The sequence below is a fragment of the Mycteria americana genome, chromosome 7 (genome assembly GCF_035582795.1).
Source record: "Mycteria americana isolate JAX WOST 10 ecotype Jacksonville Zoo and Gardens chromosome 7, USCA_MyAme_1.0, whole genome shotgun sequence".
Lineage (NCBI taxonomy): Eukaryota > Metazoa > Chordata > Aves > Ciconiiformes > Ciconiidae > Mycteria > Mycteria americana.
Genome location: NC_134371.1, coordinates 68,689,853 through 68,713,384, shown reverse-complemented (window position 1 = coordinate 68,713,384; position 23,532 = coordinate 68,689,853). Strand labels below are relative to the sequence as shown.

Sequence of the window (23,532 nt, the reverse complement as noted above, 5' to 3'; positions counted from 1 at the left end):
AGGAATGCGAATGACCCCAGCCTGTCTGGCGCTGGCTCAGAAGGCAGCGTGTGCCCCGTTACTAACAGTCACAGGCTTGTCCTGCAGTGCCTTTCCCCTCGGGAGCGCCGGAGTGTATGGGCCTCCTGTAGAGCCACATCAGGAATGAAAACTGGGGGAACGAGCCAACAGAGACCTGCCTAACCCAGCACTTGGCTTTTGCTTTTCGCTTCAAGCGAAAGGCAGCGGGGAAAGCCGTGGCCTTGAGGTAGCAGCCTTGTGGTGCAGGTGCATCTCTGTCGCTGCTGTGCAAGGAGACCTTTGCAGGGCTGCTGAGGGCTGTTTCCTCACCGAGCCGGATAACGACTGTTCGTGGAGGTGCTCTGAGGTGGTGGTATCACAGGAGGGTTTCGTCACCAGCTTATGCCGCTCCTCAACAGGTTGTGTCGCCAGGTGCGGATGGAGAGCAGCCACCTGGTCCTGGGTAGGAGGAGGATGCTCCAGGTAAGTTCAGATCTGGACTACCGCATCTCTAGCAGCAACGCTTCGGCTTTGTTTTTAAAGACACCTTATTCTGTGTATAGCTGCAGCGTAGCACTTGAGCTTGGCCAGAGAAAACAACAGGAGACAAATTTCAGGTTTCCAACATTTTATTTATATATATACACACATACAGTAAACAAAGTCATTAAATGTGTAACACACACTTCAAACCTGTAATTAGAATACTTCAATAAATGATTTAAATTCTTCTCACCAGTCCATTTGACTTACTGCGTGCACGCGCTGCCTGTTGCTTTTATTTCTGGTGAGGATTTCCCCTTTCCTGAAGGGAGCCACGAAGGCTGCGGCTGAGCTGCCAGCCCTGCTGCGGCCCTCGGTACCCCGGCGGGCTGTAGCGCCGGTGTCACTGGGGACGATGTGACTTAGTGGCAGTACTGGGCTGCGGTGAGGAATACTGCCTGCGGGCAGTAGGTTTAGCACCGGTGGATGCAGGTGTCCCCGTGCCGCGTCGCTAACCTGCTGCGCACAGCCGGAGGAGCAAGGGCTGCAGCCGTGGCCCTGCCGGGGCTGGGATGCTGAGGTCCGACCCCGGCACAGCTCCTCGGTTGAAATGATGGTTAGCACGGCTCCGATTCCTGGGGTGGACCCAGCCAGGCTGAGCCACTTGTGATCAGGCAGTGGGACAGGGGCCTGAGGCAACCCAGGCTGCATGAAGGCATCTGGATCCTTAATTAACCTCTCCAAAAGCTGGGCCAGGCAGCCCTGGCATTCCTGATCTGTCTTTAATTCTGCCCGAGCCTGCTGGGTGGATGAGGAGCTGCCGTATTGTACGGTAAGGTGTGGCTTGCAGTGCTGGAAAGGTTGGGGAGTTGGATGTTTTTTTTTTAATCACTTAAAGGTGTCACATACAAGTTACTGGACTGGCTGTACCGAAACGCACTGAAATACTTCAGTAAAGTGCAAAAAATCAGGCCAGGCTTACATCACCCTGACCACCTACCTTGTGAAAGAGCTGCAGTTAATTTTCACTGTATCCAGAGTAAGATTCCCTTCATAGGAAAGGACGGGTGTCAAAAAAGTCGTTGGGAAGACGGAGAGCGGATTGCACTCGAGTTCAGGGTGGTCTTCAGTAGTGCCTGTAACCGAGGGCAGGTACGCGGCGGCTTTGTTTGTGACGGGGTTGGCGATGTACTCGGAGACGGTCTGCGTGTGCTCCGTCACCTCCACCGCTATCCTCTTGTAGAGGTCGGGAAGCTGCTGCTCGTAAACCTCTCCGTCGGCCGTGCTGGGCAGGGGCTCGTAGCCCGGCTCCTCCGGCCCCAAGCCGCTCTCCAGCGGCCAGTCGTCGTTTCCAGTGCTGCCGAAGAGGAGCTTGTCCTGGAGGGCCAGGGGGTCGGTCTTCGCGAAGGCTTCCTCTACTTCCGTCGTTTCGGGCTCTTCAAAGCTGCTGGTGCTGCGCAGAAAGAGGCTGGAGGGCAAGCTCAGCTCGGCCTGCGGAGCGGCACGTGCCGCGCAGCGATCGTTAATTACGTGATCGATATCCTGTGACCTCCCACCACCACCGTGAAGCATCCCCCCACGCAGCAGCTACTACTGCTAAAAACGAAAGATCTCTGCATCGTTCTTGCATTTAATTTGCCCCATACATCCTACAGTCTAACGCGGCACGAGGACAGAGCGGCTCCACGATCGGAGATTGCTGGATTTGCTGCATTAAGAGATTACTGACTTGCACGGCTCCCATCGCTTTTTCTTCTGAAAGTAGTGGGATTAGAAGAAAAAAAAAAAAAAATACAATTTACCTTCATAGACATGTAGTTCTTAGCCCAGGTAGCGTTAGCTGGGTCCGGAATGGCTTTGCTCTGCCACTGCGGCATAAGTGCAGAGAGGAGGGAGTGTAATCTGCAGATGGAATAAGCGCAATTAAAAGCAGGAACGCTGGTACCTGCAGCACTGACCTGGGCCGCGCTGTTAGCGCACGTGATTAAGCCCTAGGTTAAAAATTCACAATATATATGAAGTGAGGCTATATCTTAAGCTCAGTGGGTGTTCTTATTATCAGTTGTGTACTCTGAAACCTTTATTCGGAAAAATCCTTGCTGTTCCCCAAGGTGTCCTGGAAGGACGTGACCATCCCTTCTGATAACAATTCCCCGTTTTACCGGAACGTAACAGATGGATCCACTCACAATTTTCTCACCGGAGGCACAGAACAAATGCAGGCTGAGAAGAAGAAGAAGCTGCAGGTAAGCACAACAGTCATCCAGTCCCCAGCACCTGAAATACGGAACAGCCATCATTCATCTTTATTAAAAAAATTAAAAATGTAAACATATGCTAGTTCACGTTGGACAACAGGCGTGGCCTGCCTAGCGTTTGCACTCATAAAACACACCGACGTTGTTTTGGTTCCGAATCAGGACTCTGGATGGGCTGTCGGGGACAACAGGACTTTGTAACATGAAGATGTCTGCCCCCCTCTCTCGAGATACGCGGTCCGCAACCCAAACCACGCAGCTGCTGATCTCTCTTCCAGTACAGAACCAAAGGCTGACAGAGGACGTGAAGAGAACTCGGGGTGCTGCATGCAGCAGAGGGGGGCTAAGCAGGAAAGATCTTACAAAATTCAGTGCGTCTTTAGTAAACTGTCAGGGACTGAGCTGTTTCTCAGTGAACACCTTGCCTTTACCGTGCTTGCGCTATCTGCTTAAAATGTAAATTTTGCAAATCCAGACTTTACACCAGGAAAACTTTTAACTTGTCCGGATTGCTTTAATTTCCTCACCTCCCTGCATTTCTCCCACAGTCCGTGAGAGAAACCTGCCTCCCGAGGAGCCCTGCTCCCACGCTCTGGAGATGAATTTCCTAACGTACGTGACTCTCGGGAGCTGAAAGTTGTTGCGGCACGTTGCTGGGGAGGAAACGCAGTGAAACAAACTTTCTGGCAACGCTTAAGCACAGATTTTACCAACTCCCTTCTTGCGGTTTAGTGACCATTTGTCTTAATGTGGGCTCACGACAAATTTGATCAAAACAATCCGTCTTGCAGGACAGAAACCCCGATTGCTGCCGTTAGCTGCGGTCAGAAGTCTTTGGGAGAAGGTCTGGCTTTTGCATCCCCTGGGAGGGACGGGAACAGGGACCGCGCAGACGATGCTGCGCTCCCCAAGAAGGCTCTGAGGTCGCGGCTGCTTCAGTGACCACAGGTCCTCAGGGAGCCACCGGCCCACGGGAGACGAGGAGGTCAGCAGGACTTTCTGCGTGGATCCCTGTGCCGGAGCTGGAAGCACACAGATTTCTGGGCCAGCAACTCGGAGGGACCAAACCCTTCTTTCCCCCTTCACAACAAACCATCCTGCTGGCCTTCAGCGACTGTTAAATGATGCTGCTAACCTCTCGGCACAAAACTGGGAGCTTGAAGACAAAGAGATGCTACGTTTTAAAACTAGCCCAAACTTAGAGAGCTTCAGTAGTTGGAGAGTAGTGGGAAAAGCATTCCCCGTCTGTGGAAAACAGGGGGCCAAGGGCCAGGACCTCTCCTGGCCCCCCACCCTGGCAGAGACTCATACTTTCCAAGCAGATGAGCTCGCTGTTGCCCCAGGGCCCCTCTCCAGCAGCCGTCGATGCTGTCATCCACAGGGCGTAGTGCTCCCCGGGCCGCAGGTCGGCGATGTACAACGAGCGCTGGGCAGTCGCGTTGGAAATGGCTGGAAGGAAAAGGGCGAGAAGCGAATCACAGAATCGTATAGGTTGGAAAAGACCTTTAAGATCATCGAGTCCAACCGTAAACCTAACACTGCCAAGCCCACCGCTACACCATGTCCCTCAGCACCTCATCTACACGGCTTTTCAATACCTCCAGGGATGGGGACTCAACCCCTTCCCTGGGCAGCCTGTTCCAGTGCTGGACAACCCTTTTGGTGAAGAGATTTTACCTAATATCCAGTCTAAACCTCCCCTGGCACAACTTGAGGCCATTTCCTCTCGTCCTATCACTTGTTTCCTGGGAGAAGAGACCGACCCCACCTTGCTACACCCTCCTTTCAGGCAGTTGTAGAGAGCGATGAGGTCTCCCCTCAGCCTCCTTTTCTCCAGGCTGAACAACCCCAGGTCCCTCAGCCGCTCCCCATCAGCCTTGTGCTCCAGACCCTTCCCCAGCTCCGTTGCCCTTCTCTGGACACGCTCCAGCCCCTCAATGTCTCTCTGGGAGTGAGGGGCCCAACCCTGAACACAGCATTCGAGGTGCGGCCTCACCAGTGCCCAGTGCAGGGGACGATCACTGCCCTCGTCCTGCTGGCCATGCTATCTCTGACACAAGCCAGGATGCCATTGGCCTTCTTGGCCACCTGGGCACACTGCTGGCTCATATTCAGTCGGCTGTCGACCAGCACCCCCAGGTCCTTCTCTGCCGGGCAGCTTTCCAGCCACTCTTCCCCAAGCCTGCAGCGTTGCGTGGGGAAATGAAGCACCTGGCGCACACGGGGACTGCATTTCCCTTCGAGGAACTGGGTTTCCAGTGCTCGGAGCATGGCGAGGCGTTTGTTACTTTAATTAATTTCCTTTTCTGTGCCACTGAATGACTGGAAGGGCTATAAAAGACCTTATGCTATGGGGTGGCCTGTGCCATTGCATCGATGGGACACCCGGGATTGCGTATCCTGTCCTCTGAGCGCTGTCGCTTGGTAAGTTAACGTTTCAATTTAAAGTGTGGTTTGTACGGTGGAACTGTGAGACATCCATTAAAAACTGCCATGCAACTTCCGCATAAAGTTTAAAAAAACCCCCGCCCATTTCTTGGGTGGAAGCCTGGGAGTTAGGCAGAGGGAGCGAGAGAGGGCTTGGGGGGGAAAGGCGCGGGGGCGTGGGAACGCGGCGGGTGCTGCCTGCCGGGCGCGTCGCAGTGGCTCGTGCAGAGGATGCGTTCATTGGATAGGGCTTTTAGGAAGTCTGGTATTTTACCCTGCCCTTAATTACAAGGGCTTGCAGTGGTTGTGACTTCAGAAAATAACGAAAAGCAAAAAAAAAAAAAGCAAAAAAAAAACCAAAAAACCAAAAGCAGGGAGAAATCGGATAGTTCCACATTCGGAGTAACTTGGCGTGACCTGACTCAAAGCCGGCAGCCCGGAGCACGCGGTCCTGGTGACGGGCAGCTGTAGCAGCGGGGGCTGACCCCGAGTCCTGCTGCTGACCCTCGCGGCATCGCTGCCTGTGACTCCCCGACTGCGCAGGGCTTTCCGAAGGCACCCCTCTCTCCCTCCCCTCCGTCCCCCGCCCGCAGCACGTGCGCTTCACGCTGGGCTTCCCCGGGTGCCTACCGTAGACCTCCGGGGCTTCCTCCCTGTCCTTTTTCTGCAGGTATATGTGGTACCCTGTGATGCAGCCCATTTGCTGGTGGGCAGGGATTTCTTCCCATGAAACCAAGACGCCGTTTGCCCGTGGTGTTGTATACATCTGGGGCCCAGCTGATGGTGCTGCAGAACATAAGACTGACTTTTAAAGCTGAACTTAAGCTAGCTTAAAAATACCTGGAAGCCTACGACTGTGACTTACCTTTTGCTCTTGAGTATCCCCTAACTGATGCCGCTTGTCCAGCTCTGTCCCGATAGAGTGCAGATACGCTGATCTGATAGCACGCGTTATCCTTTATGTGCTCTAAATAAAGAAATTACAAGTGGAGAGTTACTAGTTACAGTATTTACAGTCATGGCTGAAGTATTTACACCAGCTGCTTAAATCTGAGATGAATCTTCTGATTTATCAACACATCTTTCATAAAGAAGGAAAGAAAGGTCACTTAGGAGGCACCAGAATCTCACCCCCTATTTCTTCCCCATGATTTCACGTGAGCGTCCTCCCCCGGACTGTTCCCGCGGGTTACGGGAGATGGACAGGAACTCGTTTCTCTCCTTTCCAAAGCAGAGCACAAAGCCATGGCGTGAATACGCCGCTTTCTCCAGCTCGTTCGAGAGTGAGGATGTACACGCCTCGGAGGCACAGCACCAGGACAGAGGATAGGAAAGACTAACGAGGGTAACGCTCACGGTCCCCCCCCGTTGTAACTTCATAGCTATCCGATGTGCAGAACACCGACCCAAAGTACTGGGTGGGATTAGTAACCGACAATTAGTAGAAAGGAAATAGTCTTGTCTTCAGCCTTTGATCTCTTGTACCTCTGGCTGGCTTGTTTCATTTCGGAGGGACTGGGGTTTTTTAAGAGACATTTTACTTATCAGATGCAAATCTCAGCTGAGAGTGACCATGGAACTGAGCCCGGAGCAGCCACGGATTTATTTTTTTTCCCATCCCGTACGAAAAGCTTTACATGCCATCATTTCTTACGCTGAGTGAGGAAAACTGAGAACCTGCCTTCCTCCTTAAAAAGCTTTCAAAATAAAAATGGTACCTCAGTAACATCCTACCCGGAGGTGGTAGCTACCTGCTATCACGGTGGACAGGCTGGATGCTGGAAGCTTCACCCAGGCCGCGTGGGGCCCCAGGCGCGCGTTCCCCTCTGTCTCTGCCCACTCCAGCACGTATCCGCCGAGGGACGCCGTCGACCTGACGGGCGGTTTCCAGCTGACCAGGATGCTGCTGTTTCCCATGGCTACGGCGGAGACTTTCTGCGGAGGAGGTAGGTCTTACAGGGGAGAAAGAACAACCAGACAAAAAAAAAAGAGACCGTCAGCACAAGCTTGCCTTAACCTCGGGTGGGCTCGGTAAGGTCGATGGACATTTTTTCCTGTGTCTCATCCAGTCTGGCACCACGCGATGTATGAAAATGAACTGCCGTTGAAAGAAAAGGTATTTATACGAGGGTGATGTCTATGCTGGTAGGAACAGAGCCACGTTCTTGTCGTGTCTCGCGGTGCAGCGGTTTGAACACAGACAGCTTTGCTGGTTTATTCCATCGCCGAGCCCTGGAGGACACTGTCACGGCCCATCCCGACACTCCTGCTCCGGAGTTAGAGCACAAACACACGTTCTCTCCACAAGACCGAAGCTCTTGCTTTCACAGCTCAGGCCGGGTTACTTTTTCTTGCAGGAGAAAACGTTGGGAAAGTCGCCAAATTTCCCTCGGTCATATAGAAACACCAATATCTTTTTTTGAACGGTTCTTCCTACCAATACAGCTGAACTGAGCCCGCAGAGCAGTCCTCGTCCCACTGCCTGCCAATAACCACGCACGGGTGATATTTCTGCACCGCTCCTACCTCTGCCTAACGAAGGGCTCACGCAATCAATGCCGCCTGCGAGCTGAGGAGCTCTGCATCTGCCCCCGAAGGAGGAGAGCATCCCGCCGGTGTTCGACGCAGCGCTGGGAAAAGGTGAAATCCTTAGCCGTGGTTCTGCCACTGCTTTACTGACGCGACACCGGGACAAGCGCAAATAGGGAACTGCCTCCTCGAACAAACCCCCTGAGACCGCGAGGCTCCGGCGTGCCTGGTACCGGCGCAGGAAATTTGGAGCTGGGTGAGTTGCGGGGAACGTTCATTGATTTTGCTGCGTGGGTACAACAGAGTGCAATTTCACCGGAGATAAGGCTTGTGCGATTTCCCCTCACCGTCACCTTCCCGTCAGTCCTGCCACCTCTCTCATAAAAAAAAAAACCCCAATCTGGTTTTTTTTTTTTGGCATGGTTAATTTTCTGCTGCGTCAGGTCCCTGGATGGCTGACGGCGTGGCTTACGCCTGTGTCGGCAGAAGGGGCTGAGGTGAAATTACAGCAGTACTAATGCAGGGCAACCGAACGTGCCGTGAAACCGCACCGCAAACTGGATCCGCAGATCCCCGCAGATTCGTTGAGATGGACCTTGGGGAGCACAAGGCTGTGGGACCTGAACGCTTCCACGGTGCGTAGCGCCAAGCGGAGCGCTGGTATTATTCCCAGGGGTCCAGACCCAGCAGAAGCCCTTACCGTGGATGCCCAGGTCGGTGACGACGGATGCAGGGGGGGACCTGCCCCTTGAGTTCTCGGCGGTGACCGTTATCTTGTAGTCCACCCTCGGCGTGACTCTGGCGTAGCTGGTTTGGGTGGTAACGTGGGCTTCTCCTGCCAGGGGATTCCGCTGGTCCGGGGCTTCGAAGGTCACGGTGTACCGCAGGATTCTTCCTCTCGCCTCCGACTTGCTCAAAGCCTGCGAGGAAAGAGCATTCGTTACTCTCTTCTTCTTCTTCCGATGGGCAAAGACTGCAGAAAGCTGACGGTACCAAGCCGGGCTGCCCGGGCAGGTTTCAGACCTGCTCGTGGCGGAAGGTGGTGTCGGCCATTTGCGAACCCAATATTTCACCTGCTTTTAAACGAACCTACGACCACGAAAGGGGTCTTTGTGCCGCACCTACAAGCCCTCCTGAAGGAGGCTTTAGCACGCCCGCACGGGACTGCAGTTCGTCCACCCGCGCCGTGGTTCCCGCGGAGCAGCGGCCACGGCCCCTTCCCCGCGCGGGGCGGAGGTGGGGACCCTGCTGTCAGCCCTCCTGCCTGGCAGCGGGCGATGGCCGCAGAGCATCGCCCGAACCCACCGCCTCAAGCTGCCCCGTTTCAGTGAGAAACTTTCGCTCAAAGATAATTTTTCCTCTTCCTTTTCTGTTCTAATAGTAAAGAGGTTATTTACAGCGACTGTGCTACTTGCCGGGCTATAGCACGTACCAGCTAACGTTCTCCGCTAACCCACTACCAGTTTTTACTTTCTTCTCTTCTAAAAGCTGGGAGGAAACAAGCAGTGCTGCAGAGATTGCTCGCTCACGTGTTGAGACTGCTTTCTGCTGTCATACTTTTTTTTTTTTTTTTAATTAACGTAAGATCTCTTAGCCTGAAGCACAGCTAATGCATTTTAAAGGTAGCATAACTTCCCCACCAGTACCAACCTACAAATACACGTTCATAATGAACATCCTAACTTTTATCGCTAAAAAGATAACGTTTTTTTTCCAAAGACAGCTAGTGTCCTTGCTGCAGAATTTCCCTTTTCCACCATGGTTTTGCGCATCGGTGTCAAACCTGTACCACCTAACAGCCCCTTCTGATTTTTCCCTTTGTTTTTGCTGCTGCCCAGCCCCGTGGCCCGTGCTCGGCGTTCCCGAGCCTCATCCCAGCTCCGTCACTGCTCTGCCCTTGGCAATCCGTGCCATCCAGCCCCATGAAATGGGTTCATTCCCTAACGGTAGGGCCACGAGCCTGCATTTCCCTGCGAGTCTCTCTTAAGGTCGCGTATCTTTCTTTGTCTTCCTTATTTATTTTTCCCGTTTAATTCCAGTTTAGTGACGCTCTTTCGCTGCGAGCTGCCGATTTTCCAAGCAGCGGCATAGCCGGGGACAGTGAAACACGCGGCCCCCTCCTTCCCTGAGTCTGAATTCAAGCCGTGCTTTTCACAGGGGGGAAAAAAAGACTATTACCTGCACAGCTGGATTTGTAAAAACGAGCCATTTTTGACTTTGGGAAAATCCTTGGGAAAATCCCGACTTTTACTTAAAGCCGTGATAAAGAATTATTTAAATTCAACCACTTAGAATACACGTCTCTGAAAAGTCAGTCTGTGCTGTCCCATGTAACACCTCTCGCTGGTTTTTCCACCCCGGGTGCCTGCAGTTGTACTATCGGTTTCACCCTTTCCTGCGGCTCCTATACAGCGAGTTCACGTCGTTTGGCTGGTTTTTGCCCATAACATAACAAAAAAAGGAAGAGGGGAAAAAAACCACTTTTAAAAATAGGAAAAAGTTTTGCAGTTTTACAATGGCTTTGGCAGCGGCTCGGGACAAATGCAGCGCTGAAACCGCTCCGAAAGCCTGCTGAAATTAAATCGGGGATCCTTTCTTTGGTATTAGTGTGAAAACATGAAGACGTATCACGGCAGTACGTTGTACTGAGTCCGAGTTTTTTGCTTTGTAGCTGTCGTGAAAAGTATAAAAGCAATGTATTGCACCCATTTTATGAATGACGCTGCAGGAAGTCCGCTTCGATACAGAAAGCGTCGCCAGCTCGCTACTGCAAGAGAAATGTTTTAAAGATAAATGTCTTGAAGCTACAGCGGCTGGAGTCACATAATCACCCCAGGATTTCTGCTTTCACTCGTAGCGTAGCGCTTGTTGGTGTGGGGAGGAGATATAACAGCAATTGGGAGGTTATCTAGAGATTGCAAACTGGGAGTCAAAGATAATTTATGCTTTAAAAAAAAAAAAAAAAAAAAATCTTACTGGCTTTGAAATAAAACCACCACAGCAAAATGCCCCGCAATCCAAAAATTCCTCTTGGACCTGGCTTTAGGTGTTGGGCAGGTAACAGTGGAGAAACTCGGCACGGGCAACAGGGCATGGTGGTGTAGCAGACCTGGTGTAAGCCTCTTCCCCCGAGCGGGACGGTCATGTACAGTAATGTGGAATTTTTACCCTACAGCTGGGTTTTAACCTGAATCCTTTTTGAAATTTCCCTTGCGAGGTCTCAGTCCCCAGCTCACAGGAGGCATTGCTCAGCAGAGCCGAACAACCGACTTTTTCTGACTCCGACTTTGTCCAATTTCAGATCTGCAGCTTTATTATTAGCAAACCCTTTTGCATGTGGTTTGCCCGTCGCTTGCTTCACACCTGTAGAGAAAACCAGTTTCTTCCTGCTGCTGCTGTGTGACCAAAGCCTCGCCCGAGCGTCCGTCCACACAGCGGTGACATGGACGGGACCTTTTCAGTTGCCCAAACTACCTCCAGCTCTTACATTTTTTAGGGTTTGGTCACTTTAAAGGGCTATTACAATAAATTGCCTCTTCTGCCTCCCCCATTCTTCATTGCTCTGTTCTTCACATAAGCAAAACAGAGCAGAAACACCTCTGAAGGAAGCCCGTGTCCAAAAGCAGACGCACAAGGTGTGTGCACGGGGAGAACGCGGGGCACGGTGTCCTCCTGGCCTCCAGAACCCCTGTCCTGACCCCGTACAGCGACCACGGCAAAGAACGACGAGGCGGAGAGCGAGGAGAGGGAGACAGTAATTAGAAAACGAATTAGGAAGTCTGTAGGGTCGTTACCTGTCCCTTTAGATATATCACCAGGGACACGGGTCGCCTTGTGGAAAGGGGGTAACCGAGCTGTGGTGCCTCCACTTCTCTTTGCTGATGTGACCTGCTGGGAACGTGTTACACTTCCAGCACGACAGAAAGTTTGGGGAACTAAAAGGGAAATTGTAGGTAGGCAAGAATTGCTGAATGTCCCGGGGGAGGCAAGCCTTGGGTAGCAGAGCTGGTCCCTGTCCCTGTCCCTGTCCCTGGGCACTGGTAGAAGCCCTGTGCCCTCCTCGGGGCCAGTCCTGTCCTGCAAGCACATGCACCAGAGTTCCCCCTCATCTGCTCAGGCTTCACTTCACTTACCTTCCAAAAAAGAGAGATGTTCTGCCGTTGAGGGTCCACGTCCTGCTGTCGGTACCAGATGTCCAGGAGCCCGGTCGGCACTGGCGTGGAAGGAAAAGGTGAGCAGCATTACTGGCTGTATTTTGAAGCAAACAAACAAGACACTGGGTAGGCGAAGGAAGTAAAAATCCCGAGGCAACTAACATTTAAGATTTAAAACGTCCCTGCAACGATGCGATACGTAACGGCCTGTATCTGCTGTCGCAGCCGGAGTTCAGCTGCGCTGGTGACTGCCCACGTGATGGTACTCACGGAGAGAACAAGCCACGAGCCCGAGAGAGGGGTTTGCTCGCTGGGGACTTTACCCTGCACCCGGTAATCAGGACGGCTCCCGAGGAAGCCTGTGCGTCAAAGTGACAGTATCAGCTCTCGTCTTTGCATAAAACTTGAGGCTACTTAAGGTCCTCGGGGCTGGCTCTATCGATCCTAACACAACGGACAGCTTCAGGGGACAGGGTTTGTAGGATCTGCAGGATTTCACTGTCTGGCTCTGGGCGATAAATGCCTTTAACGGCTGGCTGGGCAGGACCTTGTCAGAGGTAGCTTCAAGCCCCCCTTCTTTCCACGATTCTCCTTGTAGTCACATAGTGACTGGAAAGCCTTGAAGTTTCGAATAAACCTTCCAAAATCACACTGAAGCAAACTTCTGGCTGCAGAAACTGGTGAACAAAGTGCTCCAACAGTTCAGAGCCAGATAAAGACGCATAAAGAAAGCCAATGTGACCAAAGATAACAAAGTTTGGTTCCTCGAGGTCCCTCACCAGAATAAACCCATCAAATTCAAATAATAAATGCTTCTAATAGCCCAATAGCTGTTGGACAAGCCCTGCGGCTGCCTGCTATGTGCTAGAGTCAAAGACGGAAAAATTCCTCAGTGCCAGCAATGTTAAGAGCTATTTGTCCTGTATTAACTGCAAATAGTGACTGGAATAGAAACAAGGAGCAAGAGCGACAGAAGAAATAAAACCAGGGCACACTCAAAGGAGGAAGGGGCAACCTCAAAGCAGGAAAAAATAAAATATGGGATGGCATCTGTTGGCCTCCAGCCCAGATTTTGAAGTTCATCTCACATGTGAACCCCACAAATTAGCTGGGGGGGGGGGGGGAGAAGCTCACTTACGAACGGTGCTTGCATAAAGCAAGTTTTGCGGCAGGTCAGAGCAACGGGGAAAAAACTTAGCTCGCTGAAAAGGTATACTCCTGAATTTGCAAGAGGCCCAAGTCACGCGTAGAACTTGGGCAACCAAGTTCAAAGAAGGGCAACCGTGATGTGCCCAGAGCTTCTCGCTGCACCCTCCCCTTGCTGTCACCGAGTCTGAGAACAGAAAATGCTCCTGGAGGAGCTGAAAAGATTCTCGTTTTACGGCATCGGCTCGGTAGAGGGGTGGTGACCACAAATACCGTAGCAAGCCAGGGTGCCTCGAGAAGGCTGAGAAAACTGTTGGGAGGAAGGTGGGGGAGGGAAAAGTTCACACCTTCTCCATCAATCAATGCTTCTTACAGAAACTGATGCTGTCAGTAGTGGTAAATAGCATGAGTAATAACGGCACTAGCCTGAAGAGCTTATAGTAATTCACAAAAAAGAGCAACGAAAGCCAAGTAGGAGACAAAAGGAGGGGATGCCAAAGCAGCTGACACATCTTTGTTGAAACACAAACTTCTGAGAAGATTTCTTCTCTCATAAGAACTGAAAGTTTTGCAGCGTGTGGGTTCGTGCAGCTCGGGGTGAAGTCAGGCAGGCAGGTATGGGAGCCCGAGGCAGCCGACGTGGGAGCTGGCAGAAGCTAACAGGGTTGCCCTCAGGTCGGTGCTGTGTGTCCCTGGAGCCTGCCGTGCCGGCCTCGGGAGCCGAGACCCTCTTTGCTCACCTAATTCCCGGTGGGATCTCCCTCTCCCGAGCGCCTGGCCAGGTTCTGCTCTGCTGAAGCTACCCAGGTCTCCAGCAGCTCCACGGTGTGGTGGAGGAGGCTCCAAATGAAAGAACTTCTCCACTCGGGAGAAGATGACTTGGCAAAATTAAACTCTTTTGCTAAAACCTGCCAGCATCAGCAGAGCTGAGAGTCCAGGCAGTTTCCTGGCCAATTCACCCCACTTCTCAGCAAATTGTTGGGCGAGCTGAAGGACGCAGAGCGTCTCACCCAGACTGTGGTTCATCAGCACCGGAGGGTGACATGGCAGTCACCCCGACCTGAGTACGGGGCTGTTGCAGCAATTCGGTAAAATACTTAGCTATGAACCAATACAGAATATTTCTCTCTCCCCAGCTAAGCCGCACGGCCGTCTCTGCCTTTTCAGATGGGCCACTATGGCTCCGGCCAGCGCGGAGACAATTCCTCCGACCTCCAACAGCGTCAAATGAAAACATCCTTCAGACCTTCCCGGCGAGCTCCGGAAAATCCTGTTTTGCAAGGAGCTCCAACAGCTGCATCTTTTTGTTCCTTAAAAAAGCAGCTCTGGTACAGAAGTTACTTCCCTGTTGGCTCTGTGTCTGGATCCACAGAGGCTCTGCAAACCAACCAGCAAAACCCCAGCAGCGGTTTTGACTTCATGAGCCGAAGTCTCCGCTCGTACGCAAAGGTTAGACTCGGGCTTAGCGCAGGGCATGCCGTCGTGCGTTACCGGCTTCTGGAGTCCGGGTTCGGTACCCGCGCCAGTTGCTCCACAGTCCTCGCTCAGGGTGAATTTTACAGCTGACCTGAAACTCGTAGGCTGTGTGAGGCTCCAGACCGTAAAGGCTGCATTTCTCACGGCTTAAGCTTTCAACCTTCAGCGAAGATAAAAGGACATATAATGTTAAACTCACAAGGAAATAAAGGTTGAAGGCAGTGACAGGCTGAATTATTAATGCCCAGAGGAAGCCCAGCCAGCCAAAACACGTCTTTAAAAAACAATGGGGAAAACCCTGATCTGAGGCAACTTTAATAACCCGACGAATGATGCAATGAATCACCAGGCTTGCAGCTCTTCATCAGAAAAATCCCTTATTCGATTATGGGAAGAAATAAGTTTTCTGTTGACGTGTTTTACTCAACTTCGAGTAATACTTTTCTTTACCACTTAAAACAAAAGCAAAGACTTCCAGTCAACATTAGGGAAAGCACAAACATTTGGAAATCGCACGCCGGTAGCCGTGAGCTACAATGAGCAGATAAGACCATATCCCAATAGCGTGGTGGGTCAAACATAACCTCTGATTCTTCAGTGCGTCATACGGACTCTTGGCACAAGGGGAAATATTCACGCCCCTGCTTTTGCACAGGATCAGCGTTTCACCTCCCGTCACTGTTAGACCAATGATCGTTTTTGACCAGTAGGCAATAGTTTTTCTTAAATACGGTGTTAAAGAGCAGAGAAAGGCAAGTTGGGACAAAGTGATTCTAGTAAGAAATAACGCTATAAAAGCAACCTCCAAGGATCGTAACTTCCTTTATTCGGAAGAGGATTACCGTGCTCCAGGTGTGCCTGGTAAGCGGACGATATCTCAGCCTGCAGTGCTGCGCTTGTGCTTCGTCGTGCCAAAAAAAGGTGCAGCCGGACGCAGAAGAACTCTCAAATTCCACTGAAAAGTTGGGAGGATGTGGTTTCACTAGCAGCAAAAACAGAAAGAAGCAAACAGCGCTCAGAAAGGCGGCACAGCTCGGAGCGGGGGGTTATGTGGAAAATAGAATTACTCTTTTAGGCTGGAGGGATGCTTTTTCTGAGAGGTTTAAAAAAGAAAGTGCTCAAAATGTTTTCGCGTCTTTCTAAAGGGCTGGGACTAACTGAAAGGCGGTAAGTAATGCAGTTACCTATGTCTATTAACGTGAACACGAGCGGCTGTGAAAAAGCACTTCCTAGCTCATTGGAGGCAGCAACCACAACGGTGTAAGTAGAGTCAAAATTCAGCTTGCTCAGAGCCAGCGAGCCAAACTTCTTATTCGGACTTTCTTCTGAAACACATAAGACATCCGTCCCGTTCGATAGCCTGGAACAGAGGGAAAACTCTTGGTTAATACTCTCCTGCGTGCCGTGAAAGCTAAACCCGGGGTCGCCGGGGCACGGCTGGGGTCCCCGTACAGTCGCGCTGCTCTGGGTCCCTTGGGGCTGCGGCTCTTTGAGGTTGGCTTTCACGGGAGGACCGCTGCGCTGCAAGCCAGGCGGCTGCTCCTTGCGAGATCTACTTTATCTGCTTAAATACAGTGGTTGCAGTAAATACTCCTCCAGGTAAATCCGTAGTAAAGGCGTTAGACCGCTTTTTGTTTTCAATTGCAGACAAAGGAAATACTACTTCTGCATCTCCACTGAGCTGCATGCGAGTAGGTTGCTTTTAATAGTGTAATGCTTGCCTAATATTGGTTACCTACTCTTTCTCTATGAATGAGCATAGGTGTTGGTACACAGAATTTGGGGGGATGATGGATTTTGGGGTTTTTTTTGTTGTTGTTGGTTTTTTTTTACATAAGTTAGTGATTAAAAATGTACTTTATCTGCAGTCTAATGGTCAGACCGCATGACTTCAAACACAACTTTCAATTCTCAATCTGTCATTCAACCCATTGCCTTGGGTAACTCTTTTAGCTTCTCTGGGTATTTTCTTCCACCTGAATCAGAGACGATTGTATCACGCTGCTTCAGGCTGACCTTTTGTATTTTGTAATATACTTAATAACTTACTAGCAAGCACTGCTACATCTCTACCTTACCACACTCGCAGGACTCATTATCCACACTTCCCTACGCTTCTGTAAACTACCTCTACAGTCTCCTTCTGCTTAAAGAGCAGCGACAGCCTTCTACAAGCTCCTAAGAAAGTTGCTGCTACCTTGGCCAACAGAAGCAGGTGAAGAAGAAGAAGGTGAAGAAGAAGAAGAAGGTGAAGAAGAAGAAGGTGAAGAAGAAGAAGAAGGTGAAGAAGAAGCAGGTGAAGAAGAAAAAGAAGGTGAAGAAGAAGAAGGTGAAGAAGAAGAAGAAGGTGAAGAAGAGTGAGCCTCGCAGGACAAGGAGATGGTCAACATGCGGCCCCTCGGAGAGAAATGGGGACTAGTTCAGCCTACCCAGCAGTTTGCAACGGGCAAAATTAATTCATTCTACCCCGATGTTGGCTTGAATAGGAGTTTTTAATAAGGTTCCTCCTATGCACGGTGATTTCCGAAATCCAAACGCGCCTTGCGGGGCTCTAGGGAACCTTTGCTTCTTCCCCACAGTTTGCTGCAGGAGTCTCCACAATCTATTTCAGGGAAGGCTCAGCCAAACCGGAGAGAACAAAAATACAGGTTGGTTCTAAAACGGGAAGCAAAAATAACACATTTCCAGGCAAGGTCCCTCTCCGTCTCCTTAGCTAAATTCCGAGGCAGCGAGCAGCTCCGATTGCAGGATTTCTGGTGCGGGCGCTGCTAACCACAGAACCACTAAACAGAGGAGATCCACCACGGGAAAGCAGCGGGTTTGAGCAGCCGTTTTCAGCCCACTTCCCCTCCTAACCTTCCGTTTCCAAACGGGAGCCACGGCTCGGCATACCCTCTGTACCTGCGGAACCCAGAAGGAGCCGAACTGCTGCGGTGCAGCACGCACCAACGTGAACAGAAAAGGGCTTTTAACTGCTCCAGCCTCCGTGCTCGTGGCAGCCCGGGACTGACATTCATAAACCACCTTTTTCGTGGGCTTTGAGAAGGGTAAATCTTCAATAAACGGTGTAAAAATTAAAAAAAAAACCCTTCTAAGATACAGTTATAGGTATTAAAGGACCTGCATCCCCGCGTTACTTACTGTATTACGTATGTAGTGTTGACGTATGTGAGCCTCCCCTTGTCCCAGGTGCAGGTGGGGTGGCCGTCTGTCCCGCGCTGGATACACGACACGTTTCTGGGCTCATCTGGAGGATCTTAAACAGATATTCTCATCAGAGTCTTCCTTAAAGATGTCGATAGGAGATATTTTAACAGATAAAATACTAGATTTGTGTTGATTTTTTTTTTTTTTTTAAAGAGTTTATGGACAAGTAAGTGCAAAATCTTCAGGCTGATAATTTTCATCTGTGAAAATAGCTGAGCCTGTGATCGCTGCAGCCTGTTGAGGCCTCTGACACCTGAGCGAGACCCCGGTGACTTTACAAGGGTGCCAGACGAATACAAAAGCTTAACAGCTCTCCAGACCGGGCACCACAAGCTCTGCTGGCAGCAATCAGCCGTTATTCGTATTTAAAAAATCAAAAAGCAGCACTGATACGGCAGATGACTGCTGCAGCAGCATCAGCTCATCAGGCTAGAAGAAAACCTAAAATTCCCTTCGAATTTTTCTTGACAGTCCCCTGTGTCCTGGAGAGACTGGTGGGTGTGAGGGGTAGAACAGGAGGGAGGATGATATTTGCTCTGAGCAGGCAGTTTTATTTAGCATCTCTCCGTTTATCAATAACAGAGTTGCACAGTCCCATCCAGGAATATTTTAAATACAAAGAGCCACTACAAGACAGCACCTTTTCTGGAAAAGGCCACCCACTGCTAGTTTCTAACGCGTCTCAGAGGTACCACAGGAAATGTTTAAGAACAAGGAATAATTAAATTCTCCTTACTTCCAGATTCTATATCGATTCCACAAATGAGTTTTTTCTTGTATTCACAAACCGTTTTGCACGTAAACATGTGTTTGCCGTACGTATGGACTAGAAACGCGGTGCTTACTGAACTGCCGTAACTGCTAATTAGTTCAGAGCTGTTAAAGAAAATAGCTATCCTGCACCGCTCGGCGTATCGCAGGGGTTTCAGCTGGCACGAGAGGGTGATACTGGCTCCGGGCTGGACGTGAGAAGTGGTGTTAGCAGTCATATTCCCTTTGTCACATATTTCTGCAGCGCCACGGGGAAGTTTGCTGGCAGGCACGTTCCCTTTACTGCATGCTTCTGCAACAGAACGGGAAAACAAACCTTTAACACGGAGGCATCGCCCGTCTTGTGCAACGTGCCGCGCGCCAGGGAGAGGCTCCCCGAATGTGTCCTGCGAGAATTCCTGTCTCTGCGCGGTCACTCACGGGACGTTGATGTGCCCAGTCTTCACCGATCTGATTAACCGGGCTCCGAAATCAGGGGCTAGCTACCAGCCGTCGCACAAAAAAGCACAACCCCAGGCAAAACCTATCAGAACTCTTTTTCCTCGTGTTTCAGTAAAGCGGTGGCAGGCGCGTTTCTACCGAAGAGACAAGCGACGTTTTCTCTGACTCGTGGAGACCCCCCCTTGGGTGTCAGTGGCTTTTCAAAGTGGCAGAGGACGCGGAGGGGGGACAGGCGATCCCGCGCCCGGCGTACCGGGGCACGCGCTGCCTGGCCGACTGCAGCACGCTCGCGCTGGGGACACGCAAGCCGAGCAGCGGCAGAAGACAAGGGAAAACGCCGCAGCGCCGTTTCTCCTTACTTTTGACTTCTGAAAGTCTTTGTGGAAGCTAACCGTAGAGATGCTTTCTCACGTAACCCACAGCTCTCCCTTGAGCTAAACCAAAGAACCTCCCTGCGTAACTCACTAGCAACTACTTGCTACGTACCGCGTGCACGAACGAAACAGCCTTGCGGCGCCAACTATGCATAAACGTATGCCCAAGCTGCCAATGCCTGAGCGTATGTGATTCTATATTGGCCTCCTCTGCTGAGAGCCGAGGCCGTAGCCCTGCCCGCGGTCGCTCCCAGCCGTGCAGCCGGCGTGCGGAGCCCTGCCAGAGCCGGCACGGCTGCCCACAGCCTGCCCGGACTGTGGAGGACGAGGTGCATTGCCATGGAGAGCGGGAGGACGCTCGGCAGTAGCAGCAGATCAAGGAGTTCTTAAGGAAATTACAGTATAAACCTAATCGAGCATCGATTTTTGCTCCCTCTAATAAGGAAGAAGTAGACCACACAGAAGCTGGAAAAAAACCCTAATTAGCCTGAGTGCTTCTTTTAAGTGATAATTGCTATGTAGGGAAAAAAAAATATATCTTACCTGCTGTGAAGTGCACCAACAACCAAATTGCCGCGGGCACAGGCCATGCAAATAGCATTTTGCTCCCTGTAGAGAAATGAATACCTTTTACCAGTTCCCGAAAAGTGGGAAAATCATTTACAGATATTTCTATTTCACTGTTTTACAACATCAGAAAATCCAGAATGATGCTTATTTCATGAGACCTTTCTGATTAACATTCTCTGCTTCCACTGCTCGGTTGTGGCTCTCGAGACCTCGTTGTGAGCAGCAGCTGATTTTTGGGTGGTTCTCCCTAGAGAGAGGCTCAGGAGCTAGGGGGATGGCAGAATTACGGGTACTTTAAAACTCTGCGCTTTAAAACCAGACCACTCTGTGCTTTAGAAAAATAAATATTTGCTCCCTTCCCCCCGCCCCCCCCCAAGCCCCCCTGCAAGCCCAGAACCAAAACTCTTACTGTGAAGGACAACAAGGACAAGCCATCGGTACCCCTCACGCTGTTTCTCCCCGAGATACGGTTTGCATGCCACCCTCCAGCACAGCCCACGCTCTCCCGAAATCCTGCACCCTCTCTTGGATGGAGCAGCCCCGTGTACGTGCCCCACCAGGACCCTGGTCTGCTCTTCAGCAGGTCTCTGCTCAGACTTTGTGCAGATGACCCCAAATCCAAGTGAGCCGATCTCATCCCAGGTGACTAACGCAGTCTCAAGATTCCCAGACCGGAGTATAACTCCTACAATATTGGCTAAGACCTTGGGAACTCGCAATCTTACAATTTCTTTAGACTGCTTTCCAAAAGGAAAGCCATCCCACACAGCTTCTTTATGACTATTTAACTCCACCCCAACGGACCAAGCTGCCGACACGCCGTAAGCACGCTGCGAACGCCACCACCAAACCAAACAGCTTCGAAATGTTCTAAACTCCCCGGGATTGCTCAGAAAGTCTGTTCAAATGCAACCCTGTGTTTACCAGATGAAACCCACACTCTGTACTGGAAGTACTGGAAGTTATGAATACAAACATTTTACACAAATTATTCAAGGTCAGCCTGAACTAAGCTCAGTATTTTCCCATGCGTTTTGCAACCAGCATTAACAACTATTTCCTTTTTTAGCCTTCCCCTGCAGAAGTACAGGATCAGAGAGAATATATTAGATACTTCAGAAGTGAATACACCAACAAGCACTTTCTATACCTCCCGACCTGTCACAGAGGCGCAGCTATTTTAATAACTTGATTAAAATCGAACTGCTGGAAAGTGAAACTTTAAATCCTGACTGCTTTTCATGCCATCTCGGGCGGAGGGGCACTTCCATGGGGATGCATTGCACAATATAGTCTTTGCTACATGCCTATTAATATAAAAACAACAAAAAAAGTTGTTTCAGGTTGTCTTGATATAACGAGACGGGATCCATTCCATGCTTTTTAAGTGAACCGGTATCTGAGGTGAATGTGAAATACATAAGATCTGCCAAAATGCATATTATCACCTTGTTTTATTTAGATCCAGGTGTTCTTCAGACGGAAAGGTTAAGCCTTGCTGCAGTGCCTCAGCTTTACACAAAGGCACTTCATGCGGTGCCTTCCGTAGGTGATTAGTAACTGCAAGGATGAGCAATCACAGCACCAAGGTTCTTCAAGTAAATGCTCTGCCTTCCAATAAACTGAAATTGCCCAGTGACTGTGTAAACATCCTTCAGACAGCTTGCTTTCTGACAGCAAAACTGTACCCAAAATACTTGAGTCAATAGACAAAAATAGTCTTGCTTCAAATAATTTTAATCAGTGGTTTACTTAGCTAAGTGCCAGACAGTTTATGCAGCATCATATGAGTGCAGCAGAGCATATAAACTGTGATCAGAGTAAAATACAAGAAAATAATGAGAAATAAGCTTCAGCTTAGAGCAAACATATATGGCAAACTTTTTTTAAGGAGAAAAAGTCTCCAGATTCCACATCAATGAGGGGAAATAGTATTGCTGGGCATAGGTTAAAGAAAATATAAAGGACGCTGTCCTGGTACGTACAAGGTAGAGGCAGTCCGTAAGGCGTGCACGGAGTAAGAGGTCACGCATGTTTAGCTATATCGAGCTCTGTGAAATCTCAGCTGAAAATGCAAGGGCTGCAGACCGTACATTTTGTTTACCTATGGATTTGCCGTGATGGCATCGGCCGCTTACAGCAGTCAACTCAAGCTCTTCAATGAAATCGCTTGTAAAGCACAAAAGCTCTGCAGTTTGCTTTTAACCAGCTGTTAATGCCCTTGCCCCTACTTCTCCCTAAAACAGCTCCACACGAAGCAAGTGTCCGTTCTAAGGGTCTTACGCGGAACCCGCAGGAACAACCGCCCAGCGCCGGTGGAAAGAGGGGCATTTCTCACTGTTACATGCCACCCAGAAAAAAACCCCCACTTTTTGTACCCGAACTGGGCTGTTGCTTACATATCGCTAATAACACTAGCCGCGTTTTTAGGGAAACTTCCGCCGTGGGCAGGCTCACGGGTGCCACACCGGCTGCCCTGGCTGCCGCAGGCCCCGCGAGGACGGTGGCAACCCCGAGCTCTCGGGCTGGGGAACTGCAGCCTTGGTGCCATCCCGCAGCCTTGGTGCCATCCCACAGCCTTGGTGCCATCCTGCCCGGGGTCAGCGACTCTTCACCAGAGCTACTGAGCCCGGCGTATTTTGTGAGCCCCCACCGTAGGAAGGAAAGGGACGGCGTTATTTCGGGAGGATGGGACGTGCTTCAGCGCTGTGCTCCCTTAGGAGGCTCTGTCCCAGGCTGCAGCAAGCATCCCAGGACGGGCAGCATCCCGGGACAGGCAGCAACCCGGGGCAGCATCCCAGGATAGGCAGCATCCCGGGACAGGCAGCATCCCAGGACGGGCAGCATCCCGGGACAGGCAGCACCCCGGGACAGGCAGCATCCCGGGCAGGCAGCATCCCAGGACAGACAGCATCCCGGGCAGGCAGCATCCCGGGCAGGCAGCATCCCGGGCAGGCAGCACTCCGGGGCAGGCAGCATCCCGGGCAGGCAGCATCCCGGGACAGACAGCATCCCGGGACAGGCAGCATCCCGGGGCAGGCAGCATCCCGGGCAGGCAGCATCCCGGGACAGGCAGCACCCCGGGACAGACAGCATCCCGGGACAGACAGCATCCCGGACAGGCAGCATCCCGGGACAGACAGCACCCCGGGGCAGGCAGCACCCCGGGGCAGGCAGCATCCCGGGACAGGCAACATCCCGGGACAGGCAGCATCCCGGGCAGGCAGCATCCCGGGGCAGGCAGCGCCCCGGGGCACCCATGGGCGGGATGCCGCGTTTCCCCGCACCCCGCCAACTTGGCACCCGCCACGGACACCTCGGGCGGGGGCCCAGCGCCCCGGGGATCGCTCCTCAGGACCGAAACGCCGCGGGGTGTCTGGGGGAGCAGGGGGGTGCCGGTCCCCGGCAGCCCCCCCTCCCTCCATCCCCTCGCCCCCCGCCCCCCGAGCCGCCGTTACTCACCCCGGAGCCCCGCAGCCGCCGGGGGAGCGCCGGCAGCCTCCGCCTCTGCGCGGCCCCGGCCCCGGCCCCGGCCCCGGCCCCGGCCCCGGCCCCCGCCCGCCCCGCAACCCGGCAGCCAGCGGCCACCTCGGCCGGGGAACACGGGCATGGCGGGGGGGAGCGGCAGATTTTGCTCCGGGCCGGGCCGGGGCGAGCAGCGGGCGGCGGGCAGGAACGGGCAGCGGCGGCGGGCAA

The 23,532-nt window shown here is 51.8% G+C and overlaps 1 protein-coding gene across 1 annotated transcript; it reads right to left on the bottom strand.

Moving 5' to 3' along the window:
- Positions 1 to 1,091: 1,091 nt before the first annotated feature.
- On the bottom strand, positions 1,092 to 19,867 carry IL12RB2 (interleukin 12 receptor subunit beta 2). Its single transcript, XM_075508954.1, has 15 exons — positions 19,810 to 19,867; positions 18,417 to 18,743; positions 17,615 to 17,729; positions 15,658 to 15,833; positions 15,316 to 15,455; positions 14,489 to 14,633; positions 11,831 to 11,910; positions 8,398 to 8,617; positions 6,920 to 7,120; positions 6,034 to 6,135; positions 5,799 to 5,954; positions 4,053 to 4,190; positions 2,673 to 2,760; positions 2,286 to 2,385; positions 1,092 to 1,974 (listed from the first exon to the last, which is right to left on the bottom strand). The coding sequence occupies exons 1-15, from the start codon at positions 19,865 to 19,867 to the stop codon at positions 1,480 to 1,482; spliced, it is 2,541 nt and encodes an 846-aa protein (XP_075365069.1). The 3' UTR covers positions 1,092 to 1,479.
- Positions 19,868 to 23,532: the final 3,665 nt, after the last annotated feature.

Excerpts from the sequence above, each read along its gene's own strand:
- IL12RB2 (XM_075508954.1), bottom strand. The coding sequence starts at position 19,867 with ATGCTATTTGCATGGCCTGTGCCCGCGGCAATTTGGTTGTTGGTGCAC. Across the intron at positions 14,634-15,315 it reads CCAGGCACACCTGGAGCACG|GTTGAAAGCTTAAGCCGTGA; the intron begins GTAATCCTCTTC and ends TCTTCGCTGAAG. Across the intron at positions 1,975-2,285 it reads AGAACTACATGTCTATGAAG|GCCGAGCTGAGCTTGCCCTC; the intron begins GTAAATTGTATT and ends GCCGCTCCGCAG.